Source organism: Marmota marmota, unplaced genomic scaffold, assembly GCF_001458135.2.
Source record: "Marmota marmota marmota unplaced genomic scaffold, marMar, whole genome shotgun sequence".
NCBI classification, from domain to species: Eukaryota; Metazoa; Chordata; class Mammalia; order Rodentia; family Sciuridae; genus Marmota; species Marmota marmota.
Window position 1 is genome coordinate 35,225,267 of NW_026000229.1, and position 18,653 is coordinate 35,243,919.

Genomic DNA, 18,653 nt, shown 5'->3' on the forward strand with positions numbered 1-18,653 from the left:
GCATTCCCCTAAAACTCACCAGCTCTCCATGTGGAGGCCTAGAGCAGGAGAGTTCCTTGCTCAAAATTCCACAGAATCACCTGGTTCCCATTGCTTTTTTTTTTTTTTGCAGTGCTGAGGATTGAATCAAGGGCCTTGTGCATATGAGGCAAGCACTCTACCAACTGAGCTATATCCCTAGCCCCCATATTCCCATTTTTATTAGCTCCTAAAATGATTTGGTCCATAAAATTCATGACTTTTTATGAAAGTACTTTCTCACTAGTAGGAATTTAGCAGCCGGTTTCAAGTGAATATAATTCTACCATGTACAGGAGTTGGGAGAACTTTTATTTTTCTTTTTTTGTTATAGGCAGATAATTATAATCTCAGTGAGACAGGAGATTAGCTCAAGGAAGTAAGGATGTAGGATGTGAGAAAGCACAATGCCAATGCACATTAGGTGGGCTGAGTACATTCTTCAGGGCTGAACTATTTTTGAACACTGTGAGGTGGCATTTTAATCATCTACTTCAAAATCAACTGATACCAACATTTTAATCTTTGTATCTTGTTATTTCTGTGTATATGTATTGGGGAAATGCTTTATTGACTTGGAGGAGAGATCATGAATTTTCCTTGGGCAAGACCACCACTGTCCTTTGGATAGGGCTGTACACTTCCAATGGCGAAGCAGACTCACCTTCACGAGAATGCTCAGCTGGGCAGCTCCACGCTCATCTAGAGGGCCCAGGTTCTGACTGACCAGTGAACAAAAACTGTGACAGAGATCTAAGATTTCATTCAGGCAGTGAAACACCTACCCAGGAAAGCGAGTTAGCATTAGGAAAAAAGGAAGATGCATCTGTGAAGTGAAAAGATTTGGGAAAATGGTCTAACAGTTGACCTCCCATATCTGACCTCAGGACAGACAAAACCACTTGCAAGGATGCTAGCCCCTCAAATGCAACATGTGCAAAACAGAATCATACCTTGCCTGCATTATTCTCTTAATCCACCCTGCACAAAACTTTCACTCTATCCACATTAATCATAATTTCTTAGAAACAGTGTGTTCCTACCTGTGAGCTGTGGTGTTCCTGGTATCTGGGATACTCTTCTCTGTAACATCAGTTTAAGCCCCACACTCAGTGAAGTGCTTCTTCCCCATTGTAGCCTTTAGTGAGCTTTCACTTCTCTGCTGTATTATCTGTACTGTTCACTTGGCAATTGTTCACGCCACTTGTGTTGTTATCAATCTTTGTATGAATATATGTTTTGTTTCTCCAACTAGATTGTGAGCTCCTTAAGGGCAGAGCCATGACTTATACCTCTTTGTATTCCCAGTGCCTTGCATATAGTAAGCACTCAATAAATATTTAATGATGATGACTTGCTCTAATAGTCTGCTTTTCCACAAGGATGCACCCAGGCCATGCATAAACAGGGTCTATCTAACAGTGGTTTTGGTTGTTTTCAATTCATGGAATCCTCTGGAGTAGCATATACATAACTCATTTTTCCTTGGTGTTGCAAAAGTTCAAATCCCAAATACTAGAACAAAAAGAAGTCTATAGCACTGGTACTGTGGTACACTCAACCAGCTCCCATCACAGTTAAAGGAGTCACCATTGTGCTAGAAACTACAAGAGGTTATTATTATTTTTTAAATCCTAGAATTAAATCAGCTGTGAGCTTTCAAAAAAAATCTGGACCCCTCTCTAGGAACTCTAATTAAAGTGCTCTAGATCCTAGATTTTTTAAAAGGTCCCACATGATTAAATGTACAGCCAAGATGAAAAAAAATGTCACAAAGGAGACATATATGTGTACTTACAGATATATACAACTTTAAAACAACTGGTTGATCCTGGTCCAACAGATTTCTAAGAAAATGATCTCTTTTTGTTGGTTTTTCTATAGTGTCAGAAGGATTTTTTAGTTTCTTTAACTCCTTCTAAGGGTTAAATATATAATTCTTTTATCTATAGCTGTTCACCATATCCTATGATACACATTTCAGAAATTCAAACACATTTAAATTCCCTGTTAACATTCTCTTTTGGTTTTGCTTTATAAGTTTTTAAATGGAGTTGAACAAGTATTTAATGATAATTTTATATCCTGTCAATGCAGAGTATCTAAAAGAACAGTCAGTGCAGTCTAAGAAAACCAACCAGCCTTACTTACAGGTTTCAATAAGATAAAGGACTGTGCCAGCAAATTGCTTAGGAAGTGGTCGTGAGCCAATCGGATGCTTTCAAAGTCTCTAGTAGAATTGATTTGATGAAGCAGCTGTGAGAACTGAGACTCCAGCACATCTACCTGATAGACAGTTACACAATTTTTAGCACCTTGCACATTCTAAGCACCTTATTTCATTCTGTCCTATGCTTGACAGGAAGAAACAAATTCATTGTCCCCACTCATCTTTCCTCTAACAAAGCCATGTTCAGGCTAACCAAAGACACCCTGATACTTCCCAGCCTTGTAGGAAGTTATCTGTGTAATTCTTAACCACCCTCAATGTCTTAGACCACTCTCCACTGCCCCAACACATCCCCTCCACTGACTGACTTAATTCTAGAGAATTCCAGAAGTTCTAGCAAACACTAGGACAAGTAAACAATTAATGCTTGCTGATAAAGATCCTAATTCCTTATTCCCCTTTATCTGTGTATTTCCAATTTTCTCTAAAATGCCTTCAAGACTCGTGCCTAGTGATAAAACCCCTGATCTTTTTCCAACTCTAAGCACTTTGCCAAACAGAATTCCTCTGTCTCCTGCCAACCTTCTAGATTTCTTTTCACACCCCTTCCTTCTACTAATCCCCAGAACACACCTGGAGATAGTATTGAAGATTATCTACCAAGAAGGCCATGTGATTTCTTAGGCGCCACTTGACTGCATCAGTCTGGTTGGACTTGAGGTGTTTACGCTGCATTTGTAGGGCCCAGCAGTGCTGCAGTTCAGCTTGGACCCGGCGCACACTCAGTAAATACTTAAAAACAACATTGTACCTAGGACAGAAATATCAGGCTATTCAAGAAACAAACCCCCATGCCCGTCTACGGGACAGACACAGACTCTGCTATCCACCTCTCCCCCAAAAGGCAGGTAGGAAAGAATGGCTAGAGATGTGAACAAAGACACTGTGGCTTCTTTATACAATGAAATCTTACACAGCAGTCAAAATGAATGAATATGAACTGTATAGCTGTATAACACAACAAAATGACTCTTAGCAATATGATTCTGAATGAAATAGGTAAACTGCAAAAGATCACATATGACCTTTTAAGTAATTCTTAAAACAAATGAAAGCAGGGGCTGGGGATGTGGCTCAAGCGGTAGCGCGCTCGCCTGGCATGCGTGTGGCCCGGGTTCGATCCTCAGCACCACATACAAAACAAAGATGTGTCTGCCAATAACTAAAAAATAAATATTAAAATTCTCTCTCTCTCCCTTCTCTCACTCTCTCTTAAAAAAATGAAAGCAAAAAAAATATGAGGGAATATAGTTTGATATTACAAAACTGTACATCGGGGTTTATATTAATAATAGTCACCTTGACAGGACTGGGAAGGACCATGTAAGTAGATGAACAATAATCATCAATGTTCTAGTTTTTATGCTAGGAAGTGATGTGATGATGATGTGTGTGGGAAGGCAGGCAGGTAGGAGGGTCTTGCATGTACCAAAAAGAATTTGTTAGCAGACCCCTGCCTCCAACAAGCTGAGGGGCTAAATGCTTACTGCTGAGACCCTGTACTGAGAAAACCCAAGAGAAGAACAGCTAGTTTTTGGTAGAGTTAGAGATTTACTTGTTCACAGGCAGGTTTGCAGAAGACAGTCTAATTCCACTAAGTTTAAAAATTTTTTGATATACTTCAAATGGAAGAGACGTACTGAAATAGTAGACCATCTCTGGACATGATTTGAACACATCTAACAATATAGACACTTTTTAGATAAAAGTAAATTGCATTACAGACTGGATTAGGTTATAGAGATTATTGTTAGTTTTCTTGAGTGTGATACTGGCACTGTAGGTCTGTTGAAAACATCCCTTTTTGAACTGCACAGGAGCCAAGCGAAATAGCATATCTGGGATTTGCTCTAAAGGCTGTAGCACAACACAGGGGAGGGAAAGTTGAAGGAAGCATCTTAATGCTGGTGGTTACTGAAACTGGATAATGAGGATGGAGACATGTGTTATAGTCTATACTTTTGTTGATAGTTAGAAATTTTCATAATAAAAAGTTCAAAAACAAAACTTCCAAACTAGATTTCCTCAAGAGTTAATAACATATCAAGTGAGGAGGAAGTGGACTACGGGCCTGTGGGATGCTGCGGGCTATGGAGCTTTGGAGGCTCTCTGGACAAGGTCCCTGCAGCTTGCTGGGCTCTGAACCTGCTGTAGAATCTTCTCCCTGGAACTTGTCTAGCTTACATCAAGGCTGTCATTGCATAAGTGATGCCTACTCTAAAACAAGTAGACAGAGGCTGTACAGAACTGGGAGGATGGAAAAAAAGGGGTTTAAAGAAGAGATGGCCCCATTTGCTTATTATTTTTCCTTTTCTCTATTCCTCTAGCCTCATGAGCATGACAATTTCCTCCCTTTCCCTACAGCTCTGGTTCCTCCGGTTTGGAGATATGAGGTCCTGCAACAGCACTGGGCAGGCTCTCATGATATAGACAAGGCTGGCCTTACAAAGTCTCATACCACCTTTATTTCACGCCCCCAGAAGGGTGTCCCTGTTGCCTTTCTCTGGATGTAAAAGGAAGTGATCTCCCTAGAAGCTAAAATCCATAGCAAACACTTGGGCTTTCTCAAGTATAGCAACGAAAAAATATTATAAATGTTAGGGAGGAAACTCATCAAGTCTGATGGAATCACTAAGGTCCAGACTCTTAGTGTGGTACTGCACACCTCATTCTCCTGAGGTTACAACTGGCAGCCTATAAACTGCTTGTTATTTTGCAAGCTTTTAAAAAAAATTATGTTTATAAGTATATATATCCCCTTCCCATTCATTCCAGTTCCCACCATTCCCTACTGTGTCATGTCTGTAGCCTCACTTATTAATGTGAAACTGTCTTGTCTCTGAAGACATGAGTTTGCAATTTCTGACTTGTAGACTGTTAAAACAAAACAAACAAAAAAGTAGCTGTCTTGGTCCATCAATTCTATACATGCTAATTTCTTTCCTAGGAAACAAGGTGGATAAAATTTACCTCTAACAAACTCCAAAATACTCACTTTTCCAGGACAGCTGGGGTGAAGAGAATGTGTAGAGGCCATTGTACTTTGTAGGAAAGACCAAGGGCCGCCCAGCCAGATGCAGGGGCTTCCCGGGGGGAAGTTTCCCGAGAAGGCGCTTCTCTTGCCTGAGTAGCATCTGCTAATTAATTAATGATCAGGAGAAGAAATGAAAAAAAAAAAAAAAAAAAAGACAAATTGGTTAATCCAGAGTCAGATTCAACAAGGTGAATAACATTCATGGAATGAGTATTCACTGGTGTCTGCAGTGTGACAGCACAAGGGACACAATGGTAGAGGGCAAGGAAATTGCTATGTGAGGTTCTCTTGAAGGGTCTTTTGGATTCTTTTTTCAATGTTATAGTCTGGAGGCTGGAAGTAAATAAATAGACACCATTCCAGCAGCATTACCAAAAACAAACAAACTACAAAAAATACATCCTGGGCATCTCACTAGACTTCTGGACTTTTTTTTTCTCCTGTAAAAAATTTGGGTACTATATTCATATTGCTGGTGGCACTGCAAATTGGTGCACCCACTCTGGAAAGCAGTATGCGTATTCCTTAGAAAACATGGAATGGAACCACCATTTGACCCAGCCATCCCACTCCTCAGACTATACCCAGAGGACTTAAAAATCAGCATACTATAGTGACATAGCCACCTCAATATTTATGGCATCTCAATTCACAATAGCTAAACTGTGGAGCCAATCTAGATGTCCTTCAATAGATGAATGGATAAAGAAACTGTGGTACATATGCACAATGGAATATTACTCAGCATTAAAAGAGAATAAAATTATGACATTTTCAGGTAAATGGATGGAGTCAGAGAAGGAGAATATCATGCTAAGCAAAATAAGCCAATCCCAAAATATCAAAGGCCAAATGTTCTGTCTGATAAGTGGATGCTGATCCCTAATGGGGGGAGGGAGCATGGGGAGAATGGATGAACTTTGGGCAAAGGGGAAAGAGGGAAGGGGAGGGGGCGTGGGGACAGGAAAGATGGTGGGATGAGATGAACGGCATTACCCTAGGTACACGTGTGACTGCACATGTGGTTCAACTCTACTTAGTGTACAACCAGAGAAATGAAAATGCGTGTTCCATTTGTGTACAATGAATCAAAATGCATTCTGTTGTATATAACTAATTAGAACAAATTTTAAAAAATGAAAAAAAAAAAACTGGGGTACTGGACTAGATGGTTTCTTTTTTTTTAATGTTTTACTTTTTTATTAATAGCACAGATCTAGTTGAATATCTTATATCATGTAACATAGGAGAAGCAATAAATTATAATTTATTGCATTTACATAGAGATCATCCCATAGACATTGTTTTATTAATATTCAAAATTGTCCTCAAAAGTAGGTATAGAGGATTGTGCTGAACTGTAGTAGACCTGCAAAGAACACATGCACTCCAGCTGCCTTAGCTCCTCCATTTGAACTTGACTGGAAAAGGGCATTAGAAAGAAAAGCTAACAGCTGAAATTGAAGATGCCAGAATGAAGAGTTTAATACACTTCTTTCCAACACTAATGTAGGATCCATGAGTTGGGAACTCTTTCTAGCACTGCCATATTTCTAGCAATTAAGAAGAATGTCTTAAAATTAGAAAGAATTCATTAAATTTTTACCTGAATTTTGGAGCTATCTATTGTCACAGTAATAGATCAGACATATCCTCTTTTCCTACTTTGATTATTTTACAATAAATGTAGGGAAATAGATCTATTTAAACAGTTAAGGCAATTTTCCCCTCCACTTACAACTTTGCATACATAAAAATACGTGAATACAATTGTTATTAACCATTTTCATATTCTCATTATGATTCATTTTGACATAATTATAAATGCATGAAATATAACGTGCTTTAATTCAGTCTCTACTCTCTTTTTTTTTTTAATTGGTTGTTCAAAACATTACAAAGCTCATGATATATCATCTTTCATACATTTAACTCAAGTGGGTTATGAACTCCCATTTTTACCCCAAATACAAATTGTAGAATCACATCGGTTACACACTCACATTTTTACATAATGGCATATTAGTGACTGTTGTATTCTGCTACCTTTCCTATCCCCTACTATCCCCCCTCCCCTCCCCTCCCATCTTCCCTCTCTACCTCATCTGCTGTTGTTCAATTCTCTCCCTTGTTCCCCCCCCCTTTCCCCTCACAACCTCTTATATGTAATTTTGTGTAACATTGAGGGTCTCCTACCATTTCCATAGTGAGGAAAAGATTAACATTAAACAGAGACGAGTGGGGGGAGAGAAAGGGAGAGAGACTAGATGGTTTCTAAGGTCCAAAATTATATGTTTCTGTGGAGGTAGATAGAAGCAGGGATGGGAAAATGGATGGTGACCAGGAGGACCAGAAAGGAAGCAGAAAAGAACAGCAAACCTTTGTGCTCCTTTCCATGATACTCGATTGTCAAGTGCAACAGAGGAAGAAGGTTGTCATCATCCAACAACACCTTGTGTGCTGACTGTTGAAAGGCCACGTTCACATCTGCAAGAAAGAACACATGGGTTGACAGGAAAGCTAACAGCAGGATGCAGCAGACATGTGTTCCTTTGCCTGACCAGCATTCATTTCTCCTTTTCTTCTTGTTGGTGACAGCATCCTGAGAGTATCATGCCTGCCCAACATAGTTCTTGTGGTTCCAGTGAGCTTGGAAATACCTGATTCTAGGATGGCAGGCAAGCCAGGCATGAGCAGATGGAATGTAAAACTCTATACAGCTACATTTTGTTTAGGGGTATAACATGACTCAATTCAGGCCAATCCAGAGGCTGTACTGAGACCCTTAAAGAGTATAGCTCTGGTCAGAATAACAGAGACTTAGTAGGATGTAAAAACTTGGCTAGAGTCTACCATTCAAAACAGGTCTGTCCAAGAAGAAAGGCAGAGGTGAAGATGGAAAGAGACCAAGTTAAAGGAATCACATAAGCCATTGGAGCATTTTGCCTAAAGCCATCACACCTCTAAGTTTTTCAGTTATAAAAATCAATAATTCTTTTTCCCTTTTTTTCTTACATGAGTTTGAATTGGATTTTCTGATATTTGCAACCAAAAATGTACTATATAAGTATAGTGGATATCTATTGTTTTACTGACTAGAAAAATAATCATAAAAAATAAATCATCCTGAAATAATCATCTGTATTATTATTCTACCTTTATTTTTATTTTTTTTTTTGGGGGGGGGCTCTGATTCCTATTTAGCTCTCTTCATGTGGTCTAAATGGGAACAGTCATTAATTGATCTAGGGGTGGATGCTGCTGAACTAGTGTCTAACCTCTTCAAGTGATTCAGGAATAGGCATTTGATTTGGGTTGAGCCAAGCAAAACCCTTCCCCTGAAATTCTTTAACTTGCTATTGAGAGACCAGATTTGGTTTCTTCAGTAGAGGACACTTGGAAGCATGTTCTTGATGGCCCTAGAAAGTCAGAGTACATAAGAGACAAAGACAAAATACAGTGAGAGAGAATTCTGATAGTATCCAAGTCCCTAATTTCAGATGTTGTGAGGCCCAGTTGTACCACTGTTCCATTAGAGTTTTAGATATAATAGCAAATAAATCCCCCTTTTCTAACTAGGTGAGCTCAGGTTAAAATAAAACAGTTCTAATGTAATACTCTAAGTGGCAATAAGTCCCAATATGCCATATATGAGATATATATGAGATGAAATACCTGGTTTGAAGGCCTGTACCAACTCCTCCAGGTAGGGTCACAGGGCCAAGGTGCTGTTCCTAATGATCTCAGGGTGAAGCCTACCTGAAAGTCCCATTTTTGAAAGCACTGCTCTGATAACTCACCAGGCTGCTTGTATATGGAGCAGGTCTAAAAGCATCAGTAGCAGCCAAGAAATACCCTGTAACTTCAGTATGCTGGTATTCTCAGGGTCACAGGGCAATTACCATGCTCAGTTACTGCAGTGGGTGGTGTTTTTAACATGTGTTGAGCTGTGTCAATGAAGGCCTGAAAGAGTTCTCCTCGTCCCAGAAGGTAAAAGTCTTTAATGATCTGAGGAAAGAATTTCAATTTACAATTCAGTAAAGCAGGATCAGGAGGGCCTCATTATCCTGAGGAAATTACACAATATATTTCCAATCTTATCAGTCTGAAAGACATAGGCATTTTGAAGAAGCATTCAGAGCAGTTCCTCCTAGTAGGATGATGGCTTATGTTTCATTTCGTTTATGCAATGGCAACATACTAAAACCAGAAGCAAGTAAACTCCCAAATCTTTGTGCTACAGTAGATTTGTAACACAAGGTACTTTTTGCTCACTTGAGAAAGAGCAAATGAGTCCACTGTGCCAGTCTGGGTACAGGCAATCAGTGCCCCCAGGAGAGGTCAAAGAATGTAAGCCACTGCCCACCAGCATTATGTTGAGAATGAAAAGAATAGCTGTTATTACCTTCAGCTGACCCAGCAGATCTGACTCCTCTACCATCAGCTTCCAGAGATGCTATGAAAAAAACCAACAAAACAGGGACAAATGTTCATTACAATGAAAATTCCTATAAGAAATGGTTTTGTACAAGTTCTGCCATGAATTGATAAAAGAATATATACATAACCAAATTCAGTTTAACAGTTTAAAAAACCCATGAAGATGGAAATGTTCTGAAATTTTTGATAACAGTCATGTAACATTTGTGAATATAGTAAAAACCACTGACTTAAAAATGGCTACAATGTTGTGCTTGTAATCCCAGCTATTTGGGAGGCAGTGGCAGGATGATCAAGAGTTCAAGGAGGGGTTGGGGATGTGGCTCAAGCGGTAGCGCGCTGGTCTGGCATGCGTGCGGCCCGGGTTCGATTCTCCTCCATACCACATACAAAGATGTTGTGTCCGCCGAGAACTAAAAAATAAAAATATTAAAAAAAAAAAAAAAAAAGAGTTCAAGGACAGCTTGGGCAATTTGTCTCAAGCTAAAAATTAAAAAGGGCTGGGGGGAATTGAAATGTTGAATATTATTATGTGAAATCTGTCACAAAAAATAAAATTTCAAACTATGAACATTACTAAATTGAGGTTTAAAGGAAGGAAAAAAACCATATTACCAATTACCTTAATAGATTCAGCTAAAGCACTTGATAAAATTTTATATTTGTTCATAATTTAAAAAAAGGAAGGGAGAAGGAAACATCTTTATTCTGATAAAGAGTATATATCAAAAACTCACAGCAACTACTTCTCAATGGTGAAGCATTAGAAGAAATTCATTTAAAGTCACTTAACTGTACTAAAGACTTTGCCAGTGCAGTAAGGGGAAAAAGGTGTGTGTGTGTGCATGTCTGTGTATGTGTGAAAAGCCAAACTGTAACTATTAACAGATGCTATCACTATCTGCATAGAAAGTACAAGAGAACTGATAATACAGACCATTAGGATTAGTAAGAGAATTCAGTAAAGTTGATGAATAATAGACAGAAATGAAGTATATAACCATCGTGAAAGGTAAAGTCACTACTATAGGATTTGTCCAGTGAAGTGACCAACAGTGGTTTAGGGTGCTGGGATTTACCACCCTTGGACCACTAATGGTCCACCCTCCTCTATCTCTGACTTACTGGAACTGACAAGATTAGGAATTGGCCTTTGACCCTTCTCCAGTACATATTACTAGACAAAGGCAAATAGAAGCTCACAGGCCAAGACAGACATGGGTAGAATAAAAGGTACAACAGTCCAGACAACTTTGCCCATGTGAAGCATTAGTTTTAAAACAGGTTGTGTGGTCGTTTCAGGGTGCCATCCAGAACCCCTCTGCATGCTCAGATACTTGTTACCCACAGGTGCTGGGAGTCTTGCCTGTTTGTCAGCAGTTCAGGGATGGTACTTGGCTAAAGGGAGCTTCCTTACCCAAAGATCCTCTTCTCCCTTGCTAAAGGCAGCCCACATCCCCAAACTGGCAGATTCAGGGGTATAGTAGCTTAGCCCCTTAGCCCTTTGGACATTTCTGAAGGCCATCCTAGTTTCAGAGCTCTGCAATATGATCGCCCAAGGCTCCTATTGGAACTGCATCACAAAGTATCTTCTCCCTCTGATTAATTCTGCTTCACTCACTTATTCCAACTAAATCCTAATCTTAGAATCTGTTTCCTGGGAAACCTGACTTGGGACCTGAGCCAAGAATTTAAAATACTCATGATAAACATGCTTAAAGAGATAAGGACAATGGCAATGTAAATATATAAAAAGAAAACAAAAAGAACCAAGTTGTTTAAATAATTATATAGCCACATGCAAAAAAATTTTAAATGATCCATACCTCACACCATATAGAGAAATTAAGTCAAAATGATCACAGACTTAAATATAAAGCTGAAAACTATAAAATTGAAGAGAGAAAATAGAGGGAAAAATCTGTGACCTTGGTTAGGCAAAGATTTCTTAGATACAACACTAAAAACATCCATTAAAAAAAAAAAAAGATAAGCTGGGCTTCATCAAAATTAACGATTTCTGCTCTTTGAAGGAGACCATTAATGGAATGAAAAGAGAAGTCACAGGCAGTGAGAAAATAAGTCACATATCTGCCACAGGACTTATATTCAGAATACAAAAAAGCTCTCAAAATTCAACAGTAAGAAAATAAAAAGTCAACACAAAATGGGCAAAAAGTGGATGAAAAATATTTGACATCATTAGTCATTAGGGAAATGCAAATTACAATGAGGGAACTACCCAAATTTCTATCAAAGACTGATAAACATTTTGGTAGAAAAAAAGGAAAACTACTAAGCAGAAAAAAGGAATCAACTACTGATAAATGCAAATTGGATTCATCTCAAAATAATATATTTAGTAAAAGATTATTTTCTCCTCCAAAGAGTGCATACTGTGTAATTTCATTTTTATAAACTTTAAAAAAAGGCAACCTAACTTAACACAGAGTAGTTACTGGGGACCCGAAGTATAGGAAGAATAGGATATAAGTACACACAAAGGTTGAAAATAAAGGATGGAAGAAGCTATCATGTAAATAAGTCCAAAAGAAAGCTGGACAGTGAGTGATCTTAACAATATGAATGATATTATCACAGGTGACACAGGACACTGTCACCAGCCAGCCATGGGCTATGTGTGTGAGCCATGAGCATCTGAGCAATGTCAGTCAATCTGTTGACCACAAGACATTACCAAGCAACCCCCTGAAACCCAATCCCTTGCCTTATTTGGGTTGAATGTCTTCCCCTTAAATAAATAGGATGGTCTCAGGTGTGCTCTCTCTCCCTTTTGTCTGCATCTCTTGCTTCTCTTGTGGGAACTAGTGTTCAGAGCCACAGCCAAAGGGGCCCCAGCAAACTTCCAGCTGCCAGCTGATGATTGGCTCACAGCGGCCCCAGCAACTTCTAGCTGCCAACTGATTAGCTCCTCTGCGGTGATGCTCATTGGGCTGTTTCCACGCCCTTTCAGACCACAGAGCTGCTCATTGGGGGACTTTTTTTTGGCTCCGCCCACCGACCCAGGCAATCGGCCTCAAGAGCAGGAGGAGTGGGGGAGGTGGAGAGGCTTGTGGGAAGCCGGTGGTGGCAGTTGGGCTCTGAAGGTTTTTCCTGAGGAGCTGTTTTGTTTGGCGTGTGTGGTTCTAAAAATAAAGTTCGTTTCTTTTGACAAGTGGCTCCTGAATTGTGCCCAGCCAGACTGCGGCAAACTAGGGCCGAGGAGCCATCACTGGACACCAAGAAAAAGGTACTTTCTGTGTCTCTGTGATTATTCAGTGCCAACCCAATTCACCTGGAGTGACCCTGACTGATTTAGTTGCATGTCGTGGCAGGTCACCATGTGATAAAAGGAAAAATACATACATTGTATATATGCACATAACTAACATATAACCTCAAAATTATTAACTAGAACATTCTTAGAATTCTAAACACAGATTATATATTCTCTGGGCACATGTGTTGAGAGCCACAGTTGGAATGGCCCCTGGCATTTTGCCAGAAGGAATGGTTGAGAGGTGACGCCAGTGAGCCATTAAGATGATGATAATTAAGTTAAGCTGTATATAATTGCTGTGACTGGATGATGCTGGATTGAAACAGGCTGTGTATTCAGTTGTATATAGAACCCTGCTGTCTGGCAATAGGGCAGCTCTGGAATAGGACAGCTCCTGCTGCCTCAGGCGCCACTACTTTTGAGTTCTCCCAGAGTGAGTTCCGGTTGAGCTTTCCGGGGATTCCTGGAGAGTTCGCGTTAGTTGGTGAAGTTCCGGTGGAGGGAGTTCCGGTTGGTGTGTGGTGTTCCTGGAGGGGCCTCGTGGGTGGCGTTTGTGCGGGAGTTCGGGCAATAAAGGAATTCCTGTTTGAACCTACAAGTGCCTCGTGGCGGCTCGGTTATTTTGTGCCCAGCCAGACTGCGGCACACATGCACAATAATTAAAAACAAAAAAGCCAGTTTTTGCATGCCTATAATCCTAACTACTTGGGAGGTTGAGGCAGGAGGATTTCAAGTTCAACACCAACGTGGGCAACTTAGTGAGACCCTGTCTCAATATAAAAAAAAGGTCTATGGTAGAGTGCTTGCCTAGAATACATGAATACCACAATACTGCAAAATGACAACAACAACAAAAGCCAGAATCTCTGTATTAGTCCCTAAAGGAAACTGCACAAAGGAAGAATATGTAGACTATGTTCTCCACTATACTGCAAGAATTTAGAAGAAATAAATTCCTTGGTTACAAAGAAAATTATAAAGAAAATAAAGAATTATTTAGAACAGGGACTGGACTGTAGCTCAGTGGCAAAGCACTTGCCTAGCACATTTTGAGGCACTGAATTAGATCCTCAGTACCACATTTAAAAAAATAAAATAACAAGGGAAGGCACACTGTTCATCTACAACTACCAAAAAAAAAATTATTTAGAACAGAATGATAATGGAAGTTCCACATGCCAAAAACTTGTGGGATACATTCAGAGAACTATTTAAAGTTTTATATGTATTTCTTATGAAATAAAGGTTAAAAATAAAGGAATCAAGCTTTCAACTTGGAAAAATTCAAAGAATTAAGAAAGCATTACAACTGACACCACAGAAATATAAAAGATCATTAGTATTATAAACAACTGTATGTCAAAAAATTTGATAACTTAGAAAAAAATGGATAAATTCCTGGACATATATACCTTACTAAGACCAAATCATGAAGGAATAGAAAACTTGAACATGCCAATCAATAATAAGTTACAAAATTAAATCATGAATAAAAAGCCTCCCTGAGAGCAGATGGTTTCTCTGCTGAATTCTAACAAACATTTAAGGAGCTAATACTAATTTTCCTTAAGTCATTCCAAATAAACAGAAGAAGAAGGAATATTTTGAAACACATTATTATGGTACGGACATGAGATACACTCCCCACAAAACTCCTCTTTTAAGGCAGGAATGTTCAAAGATGAAATGATAGACTGTAAAACCTGTAACCTACTCAGTCTATCTACTTTGAATGAAGTAACTGGGTGGTAACTATAGGTAGGTGGGGTATGTCAGGAAGAGGTGAGTACCTGGGTGCATGCCTTGGAAAGGGCTCATCTTCCCTGTGGCTGCCTGTGACTATCTGTCTGTCTCTCTCCCTTCTCTAAGTTGTTCTTGTCAGGTATTTTGGTCACAGCAATACAAAAGCTGACTAAAACAGAAACTAGTACTAGGAGTGGGGTCATTGCTATGACTAACCTAACCATGTGATTCAGAATCCTTTGGAAATGATTTGCAGAAGGAATTTGCAAATGTTTGAAAAAACAGGCTGGAGAAGCCTTAAATTTTGTTATCACCCAGAATGCAAATAGTAATATGTACTGTGCTCATAAGGTTTCAAAGAGAATTGAATTACAAGAGGCCACTTGTGTTACATTCTGGCAAAGAACTTGTCTACATTTTACCCATGTTTTGAGACTTTGTATGAGGCTGAATTTAAAAGTAATGGGCTAATTAATCTGGTAGAGGAAAATTTCAAGGCAGCATAACATTCAGGAAGTGTTATGGATACTGCCAGCAGCTTTTAACCAGGTTTACTCTGAGAATTATGAAGAAAAAACAACTAAAAGTTTTTAAAAACTTGCAGTTTGGCCAGAAAAATGCTCATAAAGCTGAGGCAAATGAAGATGTGATTGTTAAAGAGATCACAGATACTAAAGAGATGCAAAGTACTAGGCAGAGACAATAGGAAAGGTGCCTTAAGTGCACCTCAGGAATCTATAAAACCACATTCACTGTAGGCTCAAGAAGGTAGAAGTGAAAATTCTTTTGAGATCATGGAGGTGCCCTGTCTCCATAGGAGGTGCCTAGAAAGTTATTTCATCCAGGCACTCAGAGGCCATTGGCATGATCCCAGAGAGCTCAGCTACTGCACAAGCTGACAGCAGATCTGGTGCTGGTTCTGCAGGGACACTGGATGCTGGAGTTAGGGGGTCATGGAGGCTTACCCTGAAATTTCAAAGGCAGTCCTGGGAGGCTAGGCAAAGTATAGTAGGGTTGGAATCCTACTATATTCCAACTCGGGCTGCCCTGGGAGTATGAAGCGAAGCTGGAATGAAGACCTCAGAAATTAAGAGTGGCCAGTAACATGGACTGTCTGCTGACTAGAGAGAGAAGGCCAAGCTAAAAAAGAGGTCATGTGCACTACAGCAGGCAAAGCCAAAGGGGTGGGACTCCTAGGCCCTTTGGAAAGAACATATCACTATCATGTGTCCTACATGCTATATGTAGAGTTATAGGTAGAGTTATTAAACCTGTTTGCCCAGCTAGATTTTGGTCTTGCTTTGGCTCCATTCCTTCTTTCTATGCTCCTATTTCTCCTTTTGGAATGGGAATGTTTATTCTGTACCACTATATTGGATATATGTCATTTGCTTTTGATTTCTATAGGGACTTACAGCCAGTAGTTTGATCTGAGTCTCAGAGAAGACTTTGTACTTGGACTTTTGGGCAATTCTGCAAGTGTTAATGCTATGTGACTCTTGGAGATGAACTAAATGCATTTTGCATTGTGAGACAGACATGAGCTTTTGGGAGCCAGGGGTGGAATGTTATGGTTTTGATGAGGTGTCCCTTCAAATGAAGGTCTGTTTTCAGTGAAATGATTGGATTATGAGAACTGTGACTTAATCAGTACATCTTAATTTGAATGGACTATCTGGGTGGTAACTCTAGGCAGAAGGCATGGCTAAAGGAGATGGATCACTGAATGAGTGCTCATCTTCCCTAGGGCTGGCCCGCTTGCTCATGTGTGTTTGTTCTCCCCAACACCTTCCTCTTTCCTGGCTACTATGAGGTGAACTGTTTTCCTCCACCCTGCCCTTTGGCTATGATATACTACCTTACCTAGGGCCCAGAGTAAGACTGAGACCTCTGACACCATCATCCCTAAATAATCGTTCCCTCCTCAAAAGTTTTCTCATCAGATATTTTGCTCACAGCATGCAAAAGCCAACTAAAACATGCATACTCCAAGACTAGCATTACCTGGATTCCAAAACCAGATAAAGGCAGAAAAATAATGAAAAACTATAGGTCCACATCCTTGACAAAAATAGATGCAAAAATCCTGAACAAAATACTAACAAATGGAATCCAACAGCACAATGAAACAATTATTTACTATGAACAAGTGAGATTCACCCCGGGATATAAGGATGGTCCAATACAGTCAAATCAATAAATCTGATATGCTGCATCAACAAAAAGGACAAAAACCATATGATCACTTCAGTAGATGCAGAAAGGGCATTTGATAAAGTTTAACACTCCTTCAAGATAAAAACTCCCAATAGGGTAGTTTAATAGTAGAGCACTTGACTAGCATGCATGAAGCTCTACGTTAAATCCCCAATACTGCAAAAGAACAAAGCAGAAAAAAACAAACTTTGAAGAAATTCAGTTTTAAAGAACATACCTCAATATAATAGAGATCATATATAACAAACTAACAGTTAAAATCACATTGAATGGGGAAAAGCTGAAAGCCTTCTTAGTAAGACCTGGAACAAGATAAGAATATCCAACCAGAAATATGAAAAATTGTGCTCTATATGTAATTGTAATGCATGCCGCCATCATATATAAATAAAAAAAAAGATAAGGATATCCACTTTCACCTCTTTTATTCAACATAGTTCTGATAGTACTAGGGAGAGTAATCAGGCAAGAGAAAGAAGGCACATCTCAATTGGAAAAGAAGTTGTCAAAATTGTTACTGTTTGTAAATGATGAGATCTTATGGCAGAAAGTGCCAAAAATTCCACCAAAAAAATTTTAGACTAAATGAGTTAGAAAAGTTATAGGATAAAAAAGCCAGTGGTGTTGCATTATGCCAATAGTGAATTATCTGAAATAGAAATCAGGAAAGCAACCCCATTTACAATAGCTCCCTCAAAAGTAATATATGTAGGAATAAATTTAACCAAAGAGATGAAAGACATTTACAATGATAATTATAAAATACTGGTGAAAGAAATTGAAAAGAATACATAAAAGTGATAAGATATCCTATGTTCATGGATTAGAAGAATCAATATTGTTAAAATGTTTTTACTACTCAAAGTGATCTAAAGATCCAATGCAATCTCTATTAAAATACCAATGACAGTCTTCACAGAACTAGGAAAAACAATTCTAACATTTACATGAAACCATACAGAAACCCTGAACAGCCAAAGCCATCTTGAGCAAAAAAAACAAAACAAGAGGCATTACACTATTTGACTTTAAACACACAATGCTGTCACAAGCTGTCCATGGGTTGCATGTGGGTTACCGAATATCAAAACCTAGTGGATAGAAACATCTGGTGTCTGGGAATGACCGGTGGACATTTTCTCTGGTCAACTGCCAGGGACAATGTGAATTTCTAACCTGCTTTGCCGTGTCCCATGGAGCAGCTGAGATACGTGTGACCTGCCAAGATGCCAATCAACCTGCAGACTGCAAGATATCACCAAACAAGTCTCCGTCCTTGAAACCTTACCCCTGCCTTTGATGTGCCCCCTTAAATAAACCACTGAAGCCATTTCCTTTTTCTGGTTCCAGCACCCATATGGACTAGATACATCAGGGGCTTGGCTTTTTTGTAAATATATTTTTATTTGTGTTTTGCTATTCACTAAGTTATTTGAGACTAAGTTTCCAGGTAGCTTCACCCTCCTCGGCAGGAAGAACCACCCCCCCAAGGAGATGCTGGCTGTCACCCCGTTACAACTCTATAGCAATCAAAACAACATGCCAGCATGGTGGCACACACCTGTAATTCCAGTGGCTCAGGAGACTGAGGCAGGAAGATTGCAAGTTCAAAGCCAGCCTCAGCAACAGTGAGGCACTAAGCAACTCAGTGAGACCCTGTCACTAAATAAAATACAAAAAAAAAAAAAGGC

At 39.3% G+C, this 18,653-nt stretch overlaps 1 protein-coding gene across 2 annotated transcripts in view; it reads right to left on the bottom strand.

The window, feature by feature from the left end:
• The window catches only part of Tubgcp4 (tubulin gamma complex associated protein 4), a 43,304-nt gene that overhangs the window by 1,696 nt on the left and 22,955 nt on the right, over positions 1-18,653 (bottom strand). The window contains exons 10-16 of one of the 2 annotated variants that reach the window (XM_015480747.2): positions 9,688-9,738; positions 9,185-9,290; positions 7,662-7,769; positions 5,244-5,382; positions 2,822-2,999; positions 2,170-2,304; positions 683-799 (exon numbers count right to left, since the gene is read on the bottom strand). In XM_015480747.2, the coding sequence (XP_015336233.1) occupies positions 683-799; positions 2,170-2,304; positions 2,822-2,999; positions 5,244-5,382; positions 7,662-7,769; positions 9,185-9,290; positions 9,688-9,738 (834 nt within the window). Of the gene's footprint in view, positions 1-682; positions 800-2,169; positions 2,305-2,821; positions 3,000-5,243; positions 5,386-7,661; positions 7,770-9,184; positions 9,291-9,687; positions 9,739-18,653 lie in introns of both variants that reach the window. The other variant, XM_015480746.2, reaches the window with a different exon arrangement.